The 22,474-nt window shown below is 43.8% G+C and overlaps 1 protein-coding gene across 2 annotated transcripts in view; it reads right to left on the bottom strand.

The window, feature by feature from the left end:
• The window catches only part of KIAA1549 (KIAA1549 ortholog), a 143,162-nt gene that overhangs the window by 51,417 nt on the left and 69,271 nt on the right, over positions 1-22,474 (bottom strand). For both annotated transcript variants that reach the window (XM_050784999.1, XM_050785000.1), the window contains exons 6-10: positions 21,060-21,243; positions 19,173-19,232; positions 17,795-17,943; positions 12,940-13,117; positions 8,339-8,523 (exon numbers count right to left, since the gene is read on the bottom strand). In XM_050784999.1, the coding sequence (XP_050640956.1) occupies positions 8,339-8,523; positions 12,940-13,117; positions 17,795-17,943; positions 19,173-19,232; positions 21,060-21,243 (756 nt within the window). The remainder of the gene's footprint in view (positions 1-8,338; positions 8,524-12,939; positions 13,118-17,794; positions 17,944-19,172; positions 19,233-21,059; positions 21,244-22,474) is intronic.

The raw sequence follows: 22,474 nt of genomic DNA, 5'->3' as shown, positions 1-22,474 counted from the left end.
GTGGAGGAGGACTATCTTGGGGACTGAGCCCTCCACCTGTAGGATCTGAGGCTACCTCCCAGCGGACAGTGTCGGAAATGAATTCAAGGACACCCAGCTGATAAGTGCTGCTTGGTGTGTGAGGAAAGCCTCCACAAATTTAGTCACACAAGTCTCCTGTGTTGACTGTTGTTGTGTGGTGTTAGAGCAGAGGAGACATAGTTTGAGTTTTTCCACTCACATGCACACACCCCTGCAGAGTCCTGTCAGTCAAAAGACAAAAGCCAAACACATCTAAGGAGTGATTTTAGACAATATATTTAGCATAGACACAAAAGGCTTTGTCGTCTTTGTGCTAACTTTATGCACAAATGAGTAACAACATCAGTGGCTTAGGTTTGTGACCTAAAGTCTTTTTTTTTTTCATTTGATGTGGTCTCGCTCTGTCACCCAGGTTGGAGTGCAATAGCACAGTCTCAGCTCACTGCAGCCTCAATCTCCCAAGCCCAAGTGATCCTCCCACCTGAGCCTCCCAAGGAGCTGGGACCACAGATGTGTGCCACCACGTCTGGCTAATTTAAAAAAATTTTTTTGTAGAGACAGGATCTTGCTACATTGCCCAGCTGGTCTTGAACTTCAGGGCTCAAGCAATCCTCCTGCCTTGGCCTCCCAAAGCGCTGGGATTATAGACGTGAGCCACTGAGACCAGCCTTAAGGTCTTTTTTAAGCTAAAATTATTGGATCAATAGGTAGAAGGAATGTCATCTGCAACAATGATTTGTGCCAGCAGAGGGGGACAAAACTTACAGTAAATACAGTTTACAAAAATGAAACAAAAGGCAAAAGCTGACTTCCTCTGTTTTCCAATTAATGAGCTCCTGTTACAGGAGTACACCACTCCCCCACTTCAGCGGTTCATGAGCCCAAGAACACTGTTTTGCAACTGACAGACCCAAACCTGCTGCTCCATTGCATGCCCCATTTATCATTTATTTAAATAAATGTATTTATTACAATTTTTTTTTTTGAGATGGAGTCTCACTCTGTTGCCCAGGCTGGAATGCAACGGTACGATGTCGGCTTACTGCAACCTCCACCTCCTGGGTTCAAGCAATTCTCCTGCCTCAGCCTCCCAATTAGCTGGGACTGCAGGCATGCACCACTACGTCTGGCTAACTTTTATGTTTGTTTGTTTTTTTTTAATTACAGATGGGGTTTCACCATGTTGGCCAGGCTGGTCTTGAACAGCTGACCTTAGGTGATCCGCCTGCTTCAGCCTCCCAAAGTGCTCGCATTACAGGCATGAGCCACCGTGCCCGGCCTATTTATTAAACATTTATTTAAATTAAATTTATTAAGTACTTGTGTAACTTAGTTACATTAATTAAATATTTATTTACATAAAATAAATTCATCATTAGATATTTCTTTAAATACATGTATTAAAAACGTATTTAAATAAAATACGTTTATTTTCTCATCTGTGACCCACGGACTAGCACCCTGAGTTTCAACTGGTCTACCCAAACCCCGGGGGGCAGACACACAGTTTTCTAGGAGTAGGCAGCCCTTTTACAGGCATCATTCCAGATGCACACCTCTGTACAAGCCCTCCCCACACGAGTGATCTTCCTGAGAGCTGTCCAGCATGTGCCTGTGGTCCGGGCAGCATGTTGGCTCCCCGTCACACCTTCCCTTTCCCAAGTCCTCCTACTTTACAGGAGAGAGGCCCGCCTGTCATCCATGCAGCAGCTTCCTGCGGTGCTCTGCCCAGAGATGTAGAAACCTCGGGAACATCAGATAAACTCACAGTTCAAAACGCCGGTCTTGGTCAATCAAGGCACGATAAACTTGCAGTATGGCTTGCTTTCTCTCTTAAAGAAATGAGAGAGAAATATAGCCAAGAAACAGGACAATTGGTTCCATGGTGGGAAAATGTGAACTTAGATACTCTGTAGAGGAGGTGGCAGCAGCAGCAGCAGCAGCAGCTGTGAGGGTTTCATTTCATAGCTTCCCCTCTGACATCTCCCAGCCATTGAAGAACAGTTCACTCCCGCAGAAGAATCCAAGAACAGGGAAGAGGATGGCAGTGAGAAATGCCAAGGGCACTGTCTGATTTCATCCGGGGGACAAACTCATGACAGGGCTCTGTGCTTTATCTATGTGACAACTGCAATGTTCAAGATCCGTTCAGCAGTGTGTGGGAAACCCAAGGGGCCACAAAGCACATGCTGTCCGCGAGCTCACCATCCTCAGGAACGAAAGCCTGGCAAGTACCCTCGTCCACGGGGACTCAGCTGGGGTCTTAACAACGTATTTTGGATTAAAAGGAAAAAGGGGTGAAAAGGTCCATGTTTACTTCTGAAAGATCAAAATTACAACTTCAAAAGAACAAATAAGGGAGAGCTGAGTTAATACTGTATACTGTCCTGCACACTTACTCACACTTGCAGGATATTTTCATTAACTTCTTTCAAATGATTGATTACTGGATACTGCACATCTGCGTCCAGATTGCCTGAATGCAAGTCACTTGTTCACTGGTCCATGACCCCCTTCTCTGCTGGTTTATCTGTTGTCCCTGTGTACTTAATGGATTTAGATTAACTACACAGCAACATGTTTAGATTCTACCACAATGCACTTAACAGCAATCATCTATGTGTCTTTTCTAAACCCCACACTTACTAGTCGAATATTTTTTTCTTTTGTTGTAAATTTCCACAAAGATTCAACTGCTCTCTTAAAAGCAAATCACTGATGTATGTATGGGTAGATGAAAAATTCGGCAGGCTAAGAGGTAACCCTCCTGCACATTAAAGAACCCGTTCCGTGTGATTAAGATGATTCCTTTCTCAGACTTTGACATGAGGTCCTAATTTATGAAATACGTAATTATAAATATTATCTTCATCTTGAAATGAAATATTAATCCATCCGTATAATTCTCAAATGTCCATCTGTCAAGCCTTTTTCAGATGTCTGAGAAAATTGAAATTTGATGCCACTTATTCACAGCTGATGACAAAAATCCTAACAGGAGCAATTTCCAATTTTATGGGGTGGCTTTTACCCCAGCAGCACCTCATTAACATACAAGGTGCCTCTAAGTGAAAGAAAACAGATACAGTAAGAGTCATTTAATCATCACCTCCATCATTTAATAAACCTTGCTGAAATCCTTTTTGGTATACTTCCCAGTAAGAAAGTGAATGCCTCTAATGACTGGGCAACTGTTTTGTTTTGTTCTTAACAGGTTAGGTGGTTTGCTTTACCAAAACTGGAAAAGGAGCTACACATGGCCTCCCCCAAGCAGAGGTCTCCAAAGTGAATAACGTACAAATACAAACAGTATTGCCTCTATAGGGCGGTGTACGTAGCCCAAGCCTAGGCACCTAAATGTCTTCCCTCACGTACTCTCAGGGCCCATATAGGAAAGACACATGATAGTATTAATGAAAATGCTTCCTAAATGCCAATGTACCCTACAAATGATGCTGACAGCATTATTATTTCTGTTGATTGATGAAACATCGAGCAGCTAATATACAGCTAAGAATTCCAAGGCATCAATAGAGTTGTAAATAAGAATTTGGATACAATATTTTGTTAAGTTAACAACAAGATGTGGCACAGGGTCCCTCAAGAAATGTCTGATGGCCAAATGAATTTCAGAACGGTCAACGGAAGTACCAAACTTACTGGTTTTTATGGGTAACCAAGGAAAAGGCATCTGTCATAAATGAAATATACAAGTCCTGTAGGCTTACTGTTGATTCTGACCAACATCTTTAAATACATCCCTCCATCAGATCCTTGCACTTCTCACAAGCCGAGTGAGTCATCACCTTCTATACCAATAGAAATTTGGCAACCAATCTGTGCGTATTAGCACAAAACAAAAGCCATCTACACACAGAAGGAAAACCTAGAGGGGAACACTGCCCCTCCTCCCTTAGGTAATTACCTCCTTTTGTCTCATCCCTACTTGCCAGATCACTTTTTCTAGTTTTTCCACTTCTTTTAAAATAGAATCTAGAGTTCAGTCTGGCTGGTATACAATGTCTCCAGCTCCCTCCCGCATGCAGCATAGGTTTAATCAGTATTTTATAAAAGAAGAGTCAAGATTAATTAGTGTTCAATATTCATATTAGGACCGAGTTATTTCTGAAGAAGGATGGCTCTTTTGTTCTTTCTCTCTTTAATATATCACAGAGGGAACAGGCCAGAGTGTCTGTGCCCCACCGGAATACGTCACCAATAAGCCAAGGAGACTGACTAGTGGGCAGGTCAGCCAAGGAACGAGAGAGACGCCTGACGAATGTGAACGCATGGGCCATAAATACAATACAGCCCGGGTGGCACAGGACGCAGTGAAGCCCGCAGTATTCGGGTTAGCCTGAGCCCCTGGGAAGGAGCAGTTGAGATGACAATAGAAACATGGAGCAAATCCCAAAAGTGTCTGAATAAAAATTTGCCATCATATAGAGTGCCTTTGTAAGCATTTATTACCTGATTGATGTCATTTGTGAAAAGTCACCACAACCGCCATGCTGTTTCCATTTAGGAGGTGAAGACAAGGCAAAGTTATTCCCATCTGTTTGTCTTCAGTATAGCCCCACACAGGGGCTCCCGTAACCCTGTGGTCCCGGAGTTTGGGAGAGCAGGGCTCCCAGATTCTCCCACCCACAGGCGACACCCGGCACAGTCGGCCAGCTGTGGGTGAACTTAGACCACCCACATGTTAGGTGTGACAGGGGACCTTTGCAGAGAATCAAACAGCAACCGTAGGGAATGAGCTGACCTTGGCTGAGATGGAACGAAATGCTCACAGAGCCTCTTTTCAATCCACGGTCCACACTGCCTCCCAGAGGGATCGTTCCAAAAGCAAATGTGTTCAAGCTGCTCTCCCTGCTGCAAATCTTTCAATGGTTGCCCACTGCTTACAGCGTAATTTGTGATCCCTTCTATGTCCTGAAACCCTCCCCAGGGCCTGGCTCTCTGCCACCTGAGTTTCGGCTGTGCCCTTTTTTACGACCTTTGCTCCAGCTTCCTGAGCGGCCTGCCGCTCCCCCGCTGGGCCCGCCTTCATCTCCTCCACCGTGAAGCTTCAGCCCTGGTGTCACCTCCTCAGAGAAGGTGGAGGTACCCCACCACTGCGAGTGGGGTGCCCCCCTCCTCTGTGTTCTCCAGACATCCTTATACTCCTGGATGACTGCTTTTGGATGGCTCGTCCTTCTCCCTTGCTAAAGCCCTGGAATGCAGAGATTGCGTGCTATTTGTATTGGTAACTGCGCTGGATCTAGTGTGGCTCAGAGCAAATGCTCAGTGTTTGGTGAGTGACACCCAGTGCCTGAGACAGCTCCAGCCGGTTGCCCAAAGTGCTGCCCTTTAGAAGCAACCAAGGGTAGTCAGGAGCTCTGGTCTGACACCAGTAACGAAGTGTGGACTATCCCCCATCAGAAGGAATAAGTTTCCATGAGGCCAGTGGCATCCAGCCAATGCCATTCATGATGAAGAGGATCCAGGCTGGAGTTTTTTAGGCAATAGTAACAAATGATGACTCTAGTCTATAGATAGAGAATACAGATAAAAGAAAGCTACATAGGATTTTTTTCTTTATTACTGAAAAGAAGCAAAGGCCGTGCCTCAAAACAAGACAGAATGGCCTCTCCCTCCTATCATATTTCAAAATTAATCTACTCCCAGACAATCTGAAGAGGTTTCCTTCTCGTTACAAGGGGAAGGGGGGGTGTGGATTTTAGGTCAGCAGATTTATTGTTTCCAGATGTTTGCAGCTCTGGGATTTGCTGAAGGATTTCAGAGAGTAGTGCTGAGGCGCATCAGGAGGTGGGGAGAGCAGAACGGAGAGAGAGGCAACAGCCACATGAGCAGGAGACAGAGCTCTTGAAGCCATAGGGGAGGGTGGCATCTCTGCAGATTACCCTGAGGACGAGGCTAGAGGCCCTTTGCTATGGCCACATGACCTTAAAAGAAACATGTGTGAAGTAAAGACATTTGCTTTTAAACTAAATGAAGAGCATCATTTGCCCATTTTAAACACATGACAAAATCTATAGGGTGGGTTCCTATGCCAGCAAAACAAGACTGAGCTTCTGCAACACTGGCAAGGCTTCGCCCTCCTAACAGTGTCAGAAGACAGTCATTCTTTCGGAGAATCCTCCCTGCAGGCCCTTTTCTGTAAATCTGCTGTCAAAATGTATGGGCAGATCTTTGCAGCCCTGGAGGAAAAAGAGCAGCTCTAAGGGCTGGAAGTTCCATCTGAAACTCTGTCCACTTGATTTACAGCCACATCTGGGACATGAAAATGTTTAGGAAGTAAAAGTGAGAGAAGGAGAAAGCTTGGGGAATATTCCGTTTTGACCCCAAGAGATGCTGTCCTCTGATAGTTTACTGAAGTAACAGATAATAGATAGACTTCCATGGCAGTGTATACATAGGAAATATGGCCCATAAAAGACTTAAATACATAACCATCTACACTAGTTAACTCCCTCTGTAACAACATTCTTCACCAGAACAAAAACATTTCCAAACCTATTGTTGATCTTATTTCAATGAAATTCACACTATGGATCATTTAGTATACCCAGCACGTTTTTTTCCAGGTTTCCCCATGCCATTCACCAGTATAACAAGAACAAGAAAAGAACCTTAGCAGACTATGTAAATAATAAACAAAGATAGGTAACAAACATAATATTAATGTATAAGATGCTTTTAATGTACTTGATAGCCATAAGCTTGCAATTTAATAAAGATTTTGCATTTTTTGGTTAATTCATATGAAACAAGAAATTTTCTTTACTTTTACAAAAGTAAAATAAATTTTAAAGTAATGCATATTTTTTTTCCATTCAACAGGTCTAGGTTTGTAATATGCAGAATTTTTCATACCAAGACAACCAAAATAAAGTTTAAAAATAAATAGGGCAATCTTTTATTCTTTGTTTTTTGACTTTTGCTTGTTTTTATCAAGCTTTTAAAGCAGAATGAGTCCTCCAAATCTGGGAGACCCACAGAGAGTGCGTGTTAATCCAGTAGACTGTTAATAACAGTGGACTGACTGCCACTCCCTTGGTAAACACACTGACAGATACTTACGCTGTGCTAGTGAGCTCTCCTCTAGGCCTGGCATGTTTTTGCTCACACCAGGTAAGCTCAATGTTGACCAAAAGTCAATTTCTTTGGCTCTGAAACCTGACAGGACCCTTGAATACTATGGAAACTGTTGAAACATACGTGGGAAAAGAAAATTGCTATTTCTATAAAAACTTACGCTGAATGCTTTGGAAAGACATAGGAAAGACAGGCTACTTAAAAATTCTGCTGTCAAATTAGGTGCACGTGAATTAAGTCAAAAGTCTGCAAAGTTAGGGGATAGGGAGTGGAGGGAGGTATTAAAAAAATCGAGAGAACTTTGCATTCAGGTAGCGTTGCTCTTCTCTAAAGAAACCCAAACTGGAACCTGAAACTGACACATTATGGGTGTTGTTTATTTTAAGAAAGACCATACGTGATTCCTCTCAGTAGACCAACACTCAAAACAAAACAAGACTTGGGATATGTTGAAGGACTGACAAATAAATGCCCATTCATGTATTTTAAGTTAAAATGTTCAAGGTATGAATTGTTCATTTTTAATCATCAAGGTGGATAAGTGGCCTTCCAAACATGGTGAACAGAAAATAAAGCAGCTGACCAATGGAGTTATACACGAAACAGATCAACAGATCTGAGAAAGTCTGCCTTGGCTCCTATCCTCTGAAAATGTCCAGGGGTAAAATAAATCAGAATTTGGCCTGCTGCAGTGGCTCATGCCTGTAACATCAGCACTTTGGGAGGCAAAGACAGGCAATCTCTTGAGGCCAGGAGTTCAAGACCAGCCTGGCCAATATGGCAAAACCCTGTCTCTAATAAAAATACAAAAATTAGCCAGGTATGGTGGCACATGCCTGTAATCTCAGCTATTCGGAGACTGAGGCAGGAGAATCGCTTGAACCCAGGAGGTGGAGGCTGCAGTGAGCCGAGCTCGCACCACTGCACTCTAGCCTGGGTGACAGAGCTAGACTCTGTCTCAAGAAATATAAAATAAAATCACAGTAGAACCCAGAGCGCACGTCATGGCTAAGCTTTTATACAGCTTCACATTCTTGGACTATATTTACTACCACAGAAGGAGGGTTTCAGGAAGCAGAAACAAAGGCAAAGGGATGCCACTACTAAAGCCAGAAGATTTCCATAAGAGCCCTCCCTCTCTCCCATCTTTCAATATCAAGAGCCCAAACTCATCCTATCCCTGCTTATGGGAACACTGGGGGAAGAGGCTGCCCCTTACCTTCTGACGCTGCTGAATGTTGGCCACAGTGTCAGGCTGAAAGTCCAGCTTGTCCGTGCGGCAGAGTTTCCAGTAGAGGATGACAACAATCACCATCACCACCAGCACCGGGATGACCACACCAACAATGACCCACAAGTTGTTGCTCTGGGATTCCGGAGACGGCCTCTTCACCCTGTCCACAGCTGCAGACAAAGAAGAAAGGTCTTTGAATAATTCCTTCTTCACTCATTTACTAGATTGCACGTATCTTCTACAAGAAACTCAGAAGTCCGTGACATTTCAGCTCAAGATAGCTGGTTCCAGGTTATAATCTCCAGATGACAGGAAACGTGACCAGCAGAGAAACACAACATACAACGTTACATCTAGAATACATCAGGGATTACAACAACATATGGATATATCCAAAGGTACATGGCTGAATTAATGGCAAAGCTCAATGAATTCCAGTTCTCCTGATTTCCAGTTTATTCTACTAGCTCACCCCTAACTTTTCACTGCAGGATCCTTCCATAGCAAAACCGGTTCTGTACAACTTTACACAGGCAGTTCTCTTCAAAGGCGGACAGAAAAAACAGCTGTGTCTCCCGAACACAGTCCTGCCCGCTGCATCAAGTACCGCAGGACTCACACCCTCCCAGATCGCATAAAGCACATGCATCTCAACTAGGAGTTTATGGAAGAAAACCCTTCCCCTCTTTCTCCCTTCCTCACTACTCCAAGTTTCTTGTGTTCACAAATGTTTATTAAGTGTGCTGGACACAGTTTGAAAGTTGGGACTTAACAATGAACAAGTGAAGTCCCTTGAGGTGCTTAGGTCCTAGTGGGGGAAAGGAAAAATGATCAAGTAAATGAATCACTGAATAATTTCATATCGCACTAGTGCCATACACAAAGCAAAACAGAGTAAGGAGACAGGACATGCGCACCAATGCAACTGGTCGCTTCCCCTTCAGCAATGAAAAATGACAGAGATGCTGATGTTCATAGCAGCACTATTCACGATAGCCTAAAAGATGAAAAGAACCCAAATGCCCATCCACAGAGGAATGAATGAACAAAATGTGGTATAGCCATACAACGGTGTATCATTCAGCTTTAAAAGGGAAGGAAATTCTATACATGCTGCTACACAGACGAACCTTGAAAACATCATAATGGAACAAGCCAGTCGCGAAAGGACAAACAATGTATGATTCTACCTATATGAGGTACCTAGAAAAAACTCATAGAAAGCTTCTGCTTGGAATGATGAAGAATTCCGGAAATGCATAGTGGTGATGGTTACACAGCCTTGTGAATGTGCTGAATGCCACTGAAGTGTACACTTAAAGGGGTTAAATTGGTACATTTCTTGATGTATATTTTACCACAATAAAAAAAGAAGGGAGATGATCCTTATATTTTCCGAAATGAAGCTTCACTGTGTTAATTTGGAAACTGAAGTCCTAATAAGTGTCCCATAGGCACTGCCTTCACTGCCCCAGCTGTGTCTCTCCCTAAACCTTTGAAACATGACTCATTGAAACGACGTTATTTAAGCTACCAGTTGAGGCGTTATTTAAGCTACCAGTTGCCAACTTTTACAGGTAGCAAATCTTACTCATTTTGGATCCACCACTCCCCAGCCTGCTGCCACACCCACCCCACCCGCCTCCACTCCTCACGGCCTAGGACAGTTGAACTTTAACTCCTCGGACACTTAATGTCCATCACTAGCTCTTTGCTTTGCACATGGTGCCTTATTGCTCATTTAAAATGCTTCCTGTTACATAAATGGATCATCCGTGAAGTGCTACACTTCTGCACTCATTCATCCGGTCTCGACGCCAAATCTTGTCTTTTCAAAAACGTCTTAGTTGTCATGGGCAGGGACTAAGTCTTATGCTCCTTTCACATCCTGTGATGGTTAACACCTGCTATGGGATCAAAAGGTATCTGCTCAAAGACGTAATAACACAAAGGGTTCTTGGTGCTGGTTTAATTTTGGGTTTAGACACCTGAGGGAGTGACGAGGGAGGGAGCAAGCATTCTAAATCAAATGCACCAGGGAGAAAAGCACAGATCAGAGCAGAGGCTGCATGGGATGTGGTAAAAAGCAACAAAGTGTGAAAAACTTGTGTTTTTTAATTTGGGCTGAATATAGTGAATATATGTAGCTCATTTTGCACAAAAGCAACAGACAATATAGAAGTAGGAACAGAATCAAACTGAGAAGCTGAGACAACTGGACACTCTTCTTAGTTCTTTTGTGGGTGTGGTTGTTTGTTTGCTTTTCTTTTTGAGATAGGGTCTCACTCAATCCCTCAGGCTAGAATGTGGTGGCACAATCAAGCTCATGTGCAGCCTCCCGGGCTCAGGTCCTCCTGCCTCAGGCCCCCAAGTAACTGGGACCAAAGGCACACCCTACCGTGCCCAGCTAGTTTATTATTATTATTATTTGTAGAGATGGGGGCTTGCTATGCTTCCCAGGCTGGTCTTGAACTCTTGGGCTCAAACGATCCTCCTGCCTCTATCTCCCAAAGTGCTGAGATTACAGGCATGAGCCACCGCACTTGCCCTCTTCTGACGCTAACCTAGGAAAACCCTGATGAGGCAGAGGTTGATCAAACTGGGCCCTGACACCAGTGTCCTGGGGCTGCCTTTGGGCTATCCCTGGTGTTGACTGAGGCTTCCTTCAATCACCAGCCTGGAGATCCCAGGATCTTTACCCATGTGGTTTTCGATACAAAACTGAGGAAAAGAGGTGCAAGATCAGATGTGAAAGGTGCCCGTATCCTATTGTAATTAACTGTTTAAAATGTCAAGCGCTTGGCTGGAGTAGGGCACGTGTCCTACAATCAGGAATAGCATATATGAAGAAATGTAACGAAGTGCTTTTGTTAGTTTGTGCTCACTGCTTTGGAGGAGAACACATCAATATATGATCGTATCTCACATACACAAACACAAACTGCCAATGGGTATTTGCTTAAACTCTCCCATCATCTTCCATAAAACAGAGAAATTATGCCCATCAGCTCTCATCTCAGTTGGTCTCCAGGGACAAGTACAGATTTCACAAGAACCTTCTACTATCAAGGATAATTTTAAAGCTATCATTTTTTTAAAAATTGTCTTTATCTCCTACATGTTCTCCGTATAGATTTTTCTGTATTCTCTGATGTCGAATTCCCTCTAAATGTTTACCTCTCCTTTTATTGCTGGAAGCAAGTTTTACCATTGTCTTACCAAGACTGCTTGCAGGATCATAAAGGAAAAACATCGACATTAAAAGAGGAGTCTGGGCCAGGCGTGGTGGCTCATGGCTGTAATCCCAACATCTTGGGAGGTCAAGGTGGGAGGATCACTTGAGCCAGGGGTTCAAGACCAACCTGGGCAACATGACAAGACCCTGTCTCCACAGATAATAAGAAAAAAATAGCTGGGCATAGTGGTGGTGACTGTGGTCCTAGCTACTCAGGAGGCTGAGGCAGGAGGATCACCTGAGCCCAGGAGTTTGAGGCTGCAGTGAGCCATGATCAAGCCACTGCACTCCAGCCTGGGTGACAGAGCAAGACCCTTTCTCCAAAAAAGAAGAATCTGATTCATATCCTAAAGGACTATTTAGAAAAATACACTCTTCCATGTGCCTCCTTTTTGTTCATTTCTAAATACTCAAAATCTGTGAGGGGGGGCTGGGCGTGGTGGCTCATCCCTGTAATAATCCCAGCACTTTGGGAGGCCAAGGCGGGCAGATCACAAGGTCAAGAGATCGAGACCATCCTGACCAACATGCTGAAACCCCGTCTCTACTAATAATACAAAAATTAGCTGGGCGTGGTGGTGCGGTCCTGTAGTCCCAGCTACTCGGGAGGCTGAGGCAGGAGAATCACTTGAATCTGGGAGGCAGAAGTTTCAGTGAGCCAAGATCACACCACTGCACTCCAGCCTGGCGACAGTGAGACTCCATTTAAAAAAAAAAAAAAAAAAAAAAAAAAAAATGTGAGGTGGAAAGGAAATTACTTACAGCAGCCAGGGCCAGGCAAGCAGGAGTGAAACCTTCCAACAATAATAAAGAAACATCAGAATACCTCTGTCTACACTGTGGAGTGGTGTGAGGATAGGTGGGAGAGAAACAGGACTGAAAAGGGGAAGGATCAAGGACTTCTTTGTGTTAAAAGACCCTGAAGGAAGCCAATAAATTCAGGGTGCACCTCCCAACCTCCTGCATGACTCACTGTCCCCGCCAATGTTCAAAATATGACATAGAAGATTTTGGAATAAATACAGAGCAAACACACTATTTTGCCTCAGACAAAATTTATAAAAAAAGCAGCAGTACAGGAATGAGGGACAGATATTGAAGTTGATGTACTATAAATCACTCTAACACCCCACCTACAAAATGCTAGGTAGAAAAAACAGCAGTGGAGGCTAAACCTACAAGCAATTGAAATCCAAATAAAGAAGGTCTTGGTGAATGAATTTTAACAACTGGCACTTCACCATCAGGGTTATACACACATCGGAATGCTTTTACATTCAGAGCTCACTGTCAGAATGAGCCTGGCTTTGGAGCCCAGCACAGCCCAGATGACAACACCTCAGGCACTTACGCTGGGCAATGGCACCTTGAATTCGGTAACCCAAGATAATGGCTGCTCTCTGGAGGTCCATCTTGTTAATCAGGTCCGACGACTTGACTGCACTAAGTCTTTCTCCATCTTGATCCTCCACAAAGTAGATGAGCTGTACAGGATTGTCATCTCCCTCCAGCCTCGACACATTTACCACCTGAAAGAGCAGAAACCATTCACATTGCAGAAGCTCGTGTTTCTGGATGCCCTCTCTCAGGTTGCTGAACCCTGATTGTAACACTCAGGATTTATTCCAACCCTCATCATAAGCTCCGTAAGCCATTCGGGGGCCCAGAATCACCATGGTGCTCTCTGTTGATGAGAAGAGGGACAACGGAGAGTTCCTTTGTGTGGAGTAACACGTCGCTTCATCTCGCTCTACATCTTTTCTGGGGCAAAGGGGCAGGGAGGATGCACAGAATCAGGGCTGGCGAGTCCAGGTGGTCTAGAATCATCCCCACAATCTCTGACATGCTGACCACATCATAAGAGAGCATCATCCGCTCAACATTAACTATAGGATTAGGTACACCCCTGGTTCTCTGAAACTATTAATGGTTCTACCCAATCCTTTCTTCAGCCCATTGGTATTTCCTCCTCATTCTTCTAGGGCAGGGCTTCTCGACCTCAGCTCTACTGACAATCCCTTGACATGGGGTGCATTGTAGATGGTTAGCAGTATCCCTGCCCTCTACCCACTAGGTGTCCCCACCCTGCACCACCCAAGGTACAACCAAAAACATCTCCAGACACTGCCAGATCCACCCTGGAGGACAAAATCACCCCCACTCACCACTGCTCTATGGACAATAAACCTCATAAATTCATAATCTTGTGGGTCAAATAATACTTTGATCCATCCCAAAACTTCTCTCTCTGGTGTTAAAAGGCAGTCTTTTTATACCCTTATTTCAAAATCTAGCACACTTGACATATCATACCTTTTCATTTCACTCTATTTCTCTTAATAATATGCAACAATTTTATTGCCCCTTTAGACTCCAGCAAAACTCTGAACTTCCGTCCTGAGAAAAGGATCAGCGATGGGATGGCTCCGAGCTCCTTATTTTATACATGCCATTTAAATTGCTGGTCTCTACATCTGCCATTGGCAACATGCAGCTGCTACTTCTCTGTCCACATGTATGGATTTGTAACACCGCCCTGTGCTCTGGACACAGCTGCTGGACTCCTCCTTCACCATGGGAAACTTCCGGCAGATCAGCAATTTCATGATTTCAGTGTGAACTCCTTCTTCCAGATCGTGTCTAAAGATCCTTAACAACACACGTCCAAACCCTCTTCCCTCAACAATCTGTTCTTTATGCTTCATCCTGAGAAGGACTCATTGTCCTGCCCTCTGATTGCTATTTCAAAGCCAGTCTCCTGACCACTTGTTCCCCAACCACCTACTCCCTCCCTGACAATGGTGCTGTGATGATTAATTTTTCATTAGCTTCTAGAATGGAATGCTATCCAAGGACTACTGAAAAGGAAGTAGATTATATCCACCTGACTTTCTACCCATGTACCTCCTTACTCCATTTTAAAAGTTCTAATAAATTTAAAGAATATAGTTTCTTCTTCTAGAAATCACAGTCCCCAAAATCCAGTGATATCCACCTTGATTAAAGATTCTACAAGTCTATCTAGTGCTCTGGTTTGGATGTCGGAGCCCCTCCAACTCTCATGTTGAATTGTGATCCCCGATGTTGGTGATGGGGCCTAATGGGAGGTATCTGAGTCATGGAGGCAGATCCCTCATGAATGGCTTGGTGCTGTCCTCGAGGTAATGAGTTCTTGCCCTACTAGTTCCTGAGAGAGCTGGTGTAAGAAAGGGCCTGGCACCTCCCTCCCCTCTCTCTCGCTTCCTCTCTCACCATGGGATTTCAACACTGGCTTCCCTTCGCCTTCCAGCAAGAAGGGAAGCAGCCTGAGGCCCTCACCATGACACCAGCACCATGCTTTTTGTACAGCCTGAAGAACCATGAGCCAAATAAACCTCTTTTCTTTACAAACCCAGCCTCAGGTATTCCTTTATGGCAACATCAATGGACTAAGACATCCAGGTGGAAAGTAAGCCAGGAAAATCTAATCCCAGCATCTTTTCTAGACTACTGCCTATCAGATTCCTATCTGGAACACTTATAACCATGATATTAAGGAATCATCACCACTTTGGTTAACATTTTCAATTTCAAAATGTATCTTCTGAGTAAAATCACCTCTCTCTAGAAATTACATAGCTAACTAATGTTGAAAACCACATGCAAAAAAATGCATAAAGAATAAAATGAAAATCAACTAAAATTCAACCAACCAAAGAAAATCACTGTAAACATTTTAGCATTTTTGTTCTCCTCTTTCTCCATGAATTCTATATTAACATTTGGATTACATGGAATACATACTTTGGGCATCTCTTCACCTGAGTTTTGTTTTTGTTTTTGTTTTTTGAGACAGAGTCTCACTCTGTCACCGAGGCTGGAGTGCACAGGTGTGATCTTAGCTCACTGCAACCTCTGCCTCCCAGGTTCAAGTCATTCTCAAGCCTCAGCCTCCTGAATAGCTGGGATTACAGGCACACGCCATCATGTTCGGAAAACTTTTGTATTTTTAGTAGAAATGAGATTTCACCACATTGACCAGGCTGTCTCGATCTCCCGGCCTCAAGTGATCCACCTGCCTTGGCGTCCCAAAGTGCTGGGATTACTGTGAGCCACTGCACCCAGCCCACTTGAGCATTTTTCTATATCACATTTTTTAAATGACTGCATAAAATTCCAACACATGAAGATTTACTATAATTTTATTCACCCATTTCCCAATTGCTGGACATCTAGGTTGTTTCAAACATTTTCAATTTACAAATTAAGTTGTGATGAACAGCTGTGTAACACTGTACACAAATCCTTATCTACATCTTCATGTTTGGTCCCTCTGAGGGGGAAGAGAAGCAGAGCATGGCTTATCAGCAATCTATCAGATGGCACATTGGCCTGTATGTGCCACTTTCACAAACCTGCATGGCTGCTAAGGGAGCTTGCATGTCAAATTTAGCCCCGTATTATACACTTTCATAGTGTCCTGTAACTGTTTCACGGGCAGAAGTTAACTTACACTTAGACCTTGGGGTCTATGAAGCCAGGGATTGTTGAATAAGGCAAAGCTTTTATAATGCATTCTCATTTTTATTCTTTGTTGATACTTACTTAATGATTACTCTCAATCGTGATTAGTTTTTAAATTTCTCTGCAACTTACTGCATCTCGCAAAGGAACTATTTTAGTAACCTAAGGACTGCATTTCTGGGAGGGGGACAAAGAGTAATGATGAGAGGGACACATTGGTAAGAGGGCTAGAGGATGATGATGCAGTTCTAGGCAACACTTCCCCGCTCCCGCCCCCCACCCACAGCCAATGTCATTTGCATCTTTTTCTCTAATGCCTCTAACCCACCCACCTCCCTACCCTGCCTGCCAGCCCACACCCCCTGCTTCAGAGTTCTACCCTGCTTTCCTGTTTCTGAAATGCCATAGCTCTAAATATACCATTTTCGTAGTTCAGCAAGTCAGCAGTTGTTAAGAAAAAAATCCACATAATTCATATGGAGATGGAAATTAATGACAGCTCCCACCTCCAACTTTCTGTGAGTATGGGCATTTTTAAATGGGTCACGTTTCAATTCAAACAAATCTGTCTTTTGTAACCTGTTTGCCAGTTTACCAAGTAAAGAAGATTTAGGGTAATATGAGACAACCAGGTGTCTCCGGTGGTGGGCACCTGTGGTACCAGCTACTCAGGAGGCTGGGGCGAAACAATCACTTGAACCCAGGAGGTGGAGGTTGTAGTGAGTTGAGATCACGCCACTGCACTCCAGCCTGGGCGACAGAGCGAGACTCTGGGAAGGAAGGAAGGAAGGCAGGAAGGAGGAAGGGAGGAAGGGAGGAAGGGAGGAAGGGAGGAAGGGAGGGAGGGCAGAAAGACAAGACAGACAGACAGACAGACAGACAGACAGACAGACAGAAAGAAAGAAAGAAAGAAAGAAAAAGAAAGAAAGAAAGAAAGAAAGAAAGAAGCTAAAATGAAGAGAGGCTACAAACGGATGTAGGCAGTGTCATCCAAATGTCAACAGAGAATTCATGGGGAAAAAAGAATGGAAGGAAATATGCTGAAATGTTTAGTGATTTTCTTTGGTTGGTTGAATTTTAGGTGATTTTCACTTTATTCTTTACACATTTTTTTTACACGTGTTTTTCAAAATTTCTCTAATTGGCTATGTAGTTTCTAGAGAGATGTGATTTTGCTCAGAAAATAAATTTAAAACTGAAATTGAAAATGTTAACCAGAGTGATGACTCCATAATACCATGGAAGCAGAGAAGATGAAATGCTCAAGCAGAGGGCAGCCCAGCTCCCTCTATCTGATCTCCTGTGGTCTCTTCCAGTTGAATGATTTATCACTACAATGCTATCAATAATACTGACCATTCTATCAAACAGGCTACACTTTTGTTAATTAAAAACTACTATTTGATAAACGAGGTCCTGTGATGATATGGCAACCCAGTAAGACAATTCTGCTCTGCTCCGCAAGGTCTACTGTTATACTACTACTTACTAAGGGCTTGGTAAATATTTGTCTAGACTCCAGTTGAACTGAAATGCTGCCAGATTCAGTGTCTACCCAATATAGCAATCAGTGGAAATCAGAATTTTCTCATGGCACTTCGCATTTACATAAAAATACAAGGTTTTAGATGGAGTGTGCACTCACACACAAGCGCTGTCTCTCTCCCTCTCTCTCCCTCCCCTCCTCCTTTGATGTGGAGTACCTGCACCACGCTGTTCCCTGCAGCTACAGTGGCCCTTCTCCACATCCGCCTTCTGGTGGAAACCTCGCTGAGCAGCTGGGCCAGCTTGCGTTCCATCTCGGCTTGAAACACTTCATTCTGGAGTTGCTTCTCCACGACGCCCAAGAGAACTACATTTAAACGAAAACATACATGGCACCCAAGACAAGTCAGCAGTAAAAAAAATGGGGTGTGTGTGTACGTGTGCGTATGTATTTGAAATTAATGCAAGATTGCCATAAAATGCCAATCCCTAGACAGGAGACAGCAAAAGGAGAAAAAGTGATCATGAACGGGGAGAGTCCAGGAAATGCAGCCCGTGAGTCTTATCTAAGCTCCAAACTCTCAGTGTTACCCAGACTGGTGGCCAGAAGTCCCAGGAACTCGGCACGGTAGGAGCTTTGGCGTGAAGGGCGCCTACACAAGATCAAACATTTTGTCTGCACTTATCTCAACACTTCTGGAATTGGTGTGAGTTCACTGTCTTGCCTTGAGACTTGGACTCACAAACTAACTCGAAAAAAGGAAGCCTGCCCATCTTTAGTTATCTACTTCAGACAAGATGATCTCAACAGACAATCGCTTGCCAGCATGGTCTGGGAGGAAGGAGCATGTGCTTTTCAACCAGAACTGGTTTAAGTTTTCTTTGAGATACAACCATGGGCAAGTTACTTAATTGCTCCAGAAATTATATGGAAAAGACCGCTGATGGCAGCATGCAAAGCAGTGAGGCCTTGATGTGGGTGGGATGCTGTGCGTTCAGCAAGGAGAACTTGCAAGGTGCAGGAACCCTGTGAATGGCAACTATCACTACTCCACATGCTCTCTCGTGCCCAGCTAGTTCCTGTGCTGCATGCATGCTGGATGGCTGGTGAGTATGTAACTACTGTTCAGACTTTTGTGCACTAGGTTAGAAAGCCTTTAACTGCAATGCCATACCTCTAAATATCTGACCCAGTCCCCTAAGGAAAAAAAAAAAAAAACTTCCTAGGTGCCAAGCCACCCTGCTTGTCCTTATTAAACTAAACAAATAACACTTTTAGAAAAGAAAAGAAAAAGAGAGAGATCCTTGCTTCTGAACCTCACCCTGTTCTGGGTCAGAAGATTGTCAGTTCCTGTTAGACTGTGCCCTGAACTCGATGTATGAATTTTAAAGAAAGTCAGTCCTTTTTGTTCTATAACTCAGTGGGATACATTCCCACAGCCAAATTTGAATCCCTTTCTCATTCATTCTTTGCCAAGAATGTAAGGTACATTTTGCCCTAAATTTAGGAAACAGGAAAAGCAGCATCCTTCTCAATACGCCTGCATAAACTTCTTATCCTTACAGTTCCCAAAATATGACATAAGTTAAACATACCTGTTCGGACCCAGGAGGACTTCAGCAACTGAGATAAGTTGAGCTGTGGATACTGGAAGGCTACAAAAGGGAAAGAATTAGGGAAGGAGAAAAACCTCTGTTAAAAAAAAATTGCCATGTTTACAACAAAGTCCCAACACATTGTCTTTACTATTTAGCTCTAAATACGAAAGAACAAAATGTCCGATTAGCGTGAGGACATGGACAGTAGCAATTTCTGAACACATGAGTCTCAAGGAAAAAGAGAGAGACAAAAAGAAAGAAAAGAAGGGCCGGCTCCAGCCATGTCACAGGACACTGCTTCACAGAGAGGTCACCAGCAAGTTCTCCTTTGAATGTCACTGTTCCACAGCAATACATGTTCACACTGTGCCCCTCAGAGCCCTGGCTTTCCCAGCAATGTCTCAGGGTAAAATGACCACATGCATTGACTTGTCCAGGGCCAGCCAGTGTGCCCCACCATCCGGCATCCTCATTTTAGCCATACACACACTGAGCACAACTGAAAGCGGCTCTTTGTAAATAACAGCTTTATCTCTGTCATCTTTCATATAGAATAACTTCTATAAAGTTATTCTTTTTAATTTAATTAACAATACACTAAAATAACATCACGAATCATTAGGCCATTTGGTTGTTTCATTTTGAAAAACAATTTGAATTTTTTTGGCCTGACTTCAACTCTGGAATCTACTATTTTTTTAAAATAAATGTCTCCCCTTTCCCCCATTGCCTCCATTTGCATTATGAACCTAGTTGCTTCAGTCAGGAAGAAAGGTTTTGTGTTTTCGCTTATTGTTGTTATTTTAAAATTTACACAGTAAACGTCACTCTTTTCAGCATACAGTTTTATGGGTTTTGATAAATGCATATATATTCACATAATCATCACCACAATGAAGATACAGAACAGTTTCATCACCCCCAAAACACTGCCTTCTGCTACCCTTTTGTAGTCAAACTTTCCTGCTGTCCTTAAGCTCTGACAACCACAGATTCATGCTCCCTCCCTAAGTTATGCGTTTTCCAGAACTCATGTACTTTGTAATAGCACCCCTCTACTCTCCGAATAATAAAGCCAGGCACAGTGGGTGAGCAGGGGTCTGCAGACCCATCTGGCCTGAATCTAATTTTATCAGATTTATATTCTGGCACTCAATCAGATATTTCGTTTGAAAAAAAGTGGTCCAGGTGAAAATACTCTGCGTGATACTAAAACAGAGAAGCCATGCCATTTGCATGTCATTACACATTTGTTCAAACCCACAGAATGCACGACACCCAGGATGAACCTCAATGTAAACTATGGGCTATGGATGATGATGATGCGTCAACGCAGGTTGATCACTGTAGCAAATGGACCACTGTCCTGGGGGATGCTGACAATGGGGGAGGTTATGAATGTGCGGAAGCAGGAGGCATACGGGAAATCTCTGAACCTTCCAATCATATCTGCTGTGAATCCAAAAACTTCACTAAAAAAATCAAGTCTTTAACTATTATTCTAAGTGAAGTAACTCAGGAATGGAAAACCAAACATCGTATGTTCTCACTGATATGTGGGAGCTAAGCTATGAGGACACAAAGGCACGAGAATGATACAATGGACTTTGGAGACTTGGGAGAAAGAGTGGGGGTGGGAGGGATAAAAGACTACAAATCTGGAGGAGCGTCTACTGCTCGGGTGATGGGTGCACCAGGACCCCAAAAATCACCACTAAAGAACTTACTCATGCAACCAAATACCACCTGTACCCCAACACCTTATGGAAAAATAATTTTTTTAAAAATCAAGTCTTTTAAAAAACTAAAAAAATTTTAAGAAGAGGTCTTCCACCAAAATGCCCGCCATCACCTCCCCAGCACGTCTGAGAGGGCCGTACTCACGCTCTGCGATCTGCAGTACTGGGTATCCCAGATAGAAACTGAACTCCACCACACTCAAGTTCCTGAGCAGCTCGCTCACTTCTGATCCATTCAAAAATCCCTGTGTGCTTTTAACCGCAAAGATGATATTCACCGGGCCCCGCCGAGGAGTCACCCTGGAGGAACTGACGGTGATATTCAAGATCTGAAAGAATAAAGTCAGAATAAGCTTCGAAAATAAAACATCCTGCTGAAAGCTTAACCGTGATTTCTCTCTCACAGGTTCTCTCACCGGTTTTTTTAAAGGAGGTAAAGTTTTTAAAGGAAACATAACTGGCTTTCTAACCTGGTTCCCTTTTGTAAGAGTTTAACTGCTCAGTTTATTGAAAATGTTTCTTACATTAAGTGAAGAACTGAGCACATGTATAGCTCCTCCCACCCCAAATCCCACTGAAATAACAATAGGCTGAACAAAGGAGAAGAAATCCACAACAGCACTGAGAATGGAAGAAACCCAGAGATTCCGTCAAACCTCTGGGGGATGGAGAAAGGATGGGATCGGATTGATATAAACCAGAACAGAGAAAGCCAGGATCCAAAACATACACAAGCACGAGCTGCAGCAGAGCCGAGGGCCGCGCTCCCCAAGAGGACCAGGAGGGGCCTGTGGCAGAGATGAGCGGGAATGAGGCCAAGAGCAGGCTATGCAGCGGCAATCAGTATAATTAATTACATGCTGTGCCAAAGAGCTGAGGCCATTGCCTTCCTCCTCTGTCCTCCTAACTGCCACACCCAGGGCAGCAGAGGTGCTAGCAGCAGCCAGGCCCTCACCCAGAACAAGCCAAAGAACTGCTCCCTGGGGAAAACAAACCCCTGCCTAAGAGGACTATGCAGGTCTGGGCCCTAACCAAGAAGGTCGGCAGAGGCTAAGATAACTCCCGTGCACACCAGAGACAAAGAAGGAAAGAAAATGAATGAAAACGCAGCTGGCTCTGCCCTAAGACACACACTAAAGTGCCCCATCCCCCAGGAAGAGCCTCTTTATCTAGACGCTGGAAGGAAGGGGGTGCCTGTCTGCTTGTCTCTGACCACACGCGGCACCCAGAGAGAGGCCCACGCTGACATACTCCGCCCCGGACCCAGCGCTCCAATGAATTTTCCCCCCAGGAGATGGAGCTGACGTAGAAAGAGATCCCCACAGCTCAAGGGGAAAGCTGTGCCAGCTACTAAAATGAACAACTTGGTTCTTCATTCCTAACAACAAACCAACAGTCTCCAGATTTCCAGAAACTAACAGCACAAAAGCAAAGCACCGAGATCAACACGCAGAGCAAGGAGTGCGGAGAAAACAGGAATGACTTAGGAAACAGAAGACGCATTTTAACAATTCTAATTAACATCCTCAGAGACTTTTAAGGCGACACTGCATCATTGCA

This window comes from Macaca thibetana, chromosome 3 (genome assembly GCF_024542745.1).
Source record: "Macaca thibetana thibetana isolate TM-01 chromosome 3, ASM2454274v1, whole genome shotgun sequence".
NCBI classification, from domain to species: Eukaryota; Metazoa; Chordata; class Mammalia; order Primates; family Cercopithecidae; genus Macaca; species Macaca thibetana.
The sequence above is the reverse complement of the archived record's forward strand: the minus strand, read 5'-3'. Positions and strand labels throughout refer to the sequence as shown.